General features: G+C 50.8%; 1 protein-coding gene across 1 annotated transcript in view; it reads left to right on the top strand.

The window, feature by feature from the left end:
* Positions 1-1,374, top strand: part of Timm17b (translocase of inner mitochondrial membrane 17 homolog B (yeast)) — a 13,418-nt gene extending 12,044 nt beyond the window's left edge. Inside the window, exons 7-9 of the mRNA XM_013032394.1 lie at positions 596-726; positions 804-914; positions 1,013-1,374. Coding sequence (XP_012887848.1) covers positions 596-726; positions 804-914; positions 1,013-1,104 — 334 coding nt within the window. The 3' untranslated portion in view covers positions 1,105-1,374. The remainder of the gene's footprint in view (positions 1-595; positions 727-803; positions 915-1,012) is intronic.
* Positions 1,375-1,888: the final 514 nt, after the last annotated feature.

Raw genomic sequence — 1,888 nt, 5'->3', positions numbered from 1 at the left:
CAAGGCTAGTGCTCTACCACTTGAGCCACAGCGCCACTTCCGGCTTTTTTCTTTTTGCTTATGTGGTGCTGGGGAATCGAACCCAGGGCCTCAGCCATGCAAGGCAAGCGCTCTACCACTGAGCCATCTTCCCAGCCCCTCTCCCCTTTCTTTTCTTTCTCTTTTCTTTTCTTTTTTCCCATCCTGGGGCTTGATCTCAGGCCTTGCATTCTTGCTAGATTTTTTTTGTTCATTTAAGGCTAGCACTCTCCCACTTGAGCTACATATAGCTCCACTTCTGGCTTTTTGGTGGTTAATTGGAAGTAAGAGTCTCATGGACTTGCCTGCTTCCAGCTGGTTGCCATCCACAAATCTCAGCCTCCTGAGTAGCAAGGATTACAGGTGTGAGCCACCAGTGCCCTGCCCCTCTCCTTTTCTTTATTTGTTGCTGGGGATGGATTGCAGGGTCTTGTGCAGTTGAAACATACCCTGTATACCAAACTCCCTTTTCTTCCCCGTTCTTATACAGAGCCTTCAGGCCTTTGAAGTCTCCATCCCCTGAGATATGAATTCTTAGGATCTCTGGAAAATACTGACGAGACCTCTGCCCCTCTACAGGTAGTTTTGCAGTGTGGGGAGGCCTATTCTCCACCATTGATTGTGGCTTGGTACGACTTCGAGGCAAAGAGGATCCCTGGAACTCCATCACCAGTGGTGCCTTGACTGGGGCTGTGCTGGCTGCTCGCAGTGAGTGTCTTTGGCTCCTGGCCCCAGTCCCTTCCCTCTGTTCTGCTGCCCTCACCTCTGTCTCTCTCCACCTCCAGGTGGCCCATTGGCCATGGTGGGCTCAGCCATGATGGGGGGCATCCTATTGGCCCTCATTGAGGGTGTGGGCATCCTCCTCACACGCTATACCGCACAGCAGTTCCGCAATGGTAAGGATCTGTGGAACAACGGGTAGGGAGAGGTGGGAATAGCCCTACCAGCCTCCTTCCGTGTAACTTACTTCATTATCTTTTTCCTCCCTCTCTAGCACCTCCATTCTTCGAAGACCCCAGTCAACTAGGTCCAAAGGATGGTAGTAGCCCAGCTCCTGGCTATCCTGGCTACCAACAATTCCACTGAGGAACCCACTGCCTGCCACCTTGGGAGCTGCTCCTCCCTCCCCAGTCATCTACCTCCAAGGGAGGGCTGGCTCCCACTTAGCCCTGGAACCTGTCAGAGAGGAGGACCTATACTAACACCCTTATCCCAGGGTGGGAGTGGTATACCCCAGCTGCCCTAACAAATGGGTCCCTTTTTCTCTCAGGGCATCCCAGCCCCATACTCATAAAAAGCCCTTACCCCAGCTCCTTTGTGTGGCACCCTAATAAGTATTTAAAGCCAGTTTGGAAATGCTTGTGTATGCATTCCTTCGACTACCCCTGAGACTCTGATCTCAGGACAGGAGGCAAAGCCCTTGCCAAGGATTTGAGTCCCACAGGAGTGGCTCTAGTCATAACTTGGCAGAGGGAATGAGCAGGGAGGGGAAGAAGGAGCATGAAGATGTGAATTACAGTCAGGTGTGCTGGTGGCTCACTCCTATAATCCTAGCTACTCAGAAAGCTGAGACCTGAGGGTTAAAGTTGGAAGCCAGCCTGGGCAAAAGAGTCCGTGTGACTTCTATCTCTAAATAAAAAAGCCAGAAGTTAGCCTTGAGCCAAAGAACCTCAGGGACAGTGTTGGGGTCCAGAGTTCAAGCTCTAGGGCTAGTACTAAAACAAAACAAAAGATGTGAATTAGACACATGAAAACACAAGAACAGGCTTGAAGGTGTATGAGAATACAAGGATTTGTGGATGGACCTGTACACTGCTTCCCTCATGCCATACAAACAGCCCAATACCCTTGCTGCCTCCTCCATAAAAAA

The sequence above is a fragment of the Dipodomys ordii genome, unplaced genomic scaffold, assembly GCF_000151885.1.
Source record: "Dipodomys ordii isolate 6190 unplaced genomic scaffold, Dord_2.0 Scaffold154, whole genome shotgun sequence".
Taxonomy (NCBI): domain Eukaryota; kingdom Metazoa; phylum Chordata; class Mammalia; order Rodentia; family Heteromyidae; genus Dipodomys; species Dipodomys ordii.
Note: the sequence above shows the minus strand (reverse complement) of the source record. Positions and strands in the feature narration are given on the sequence as shown.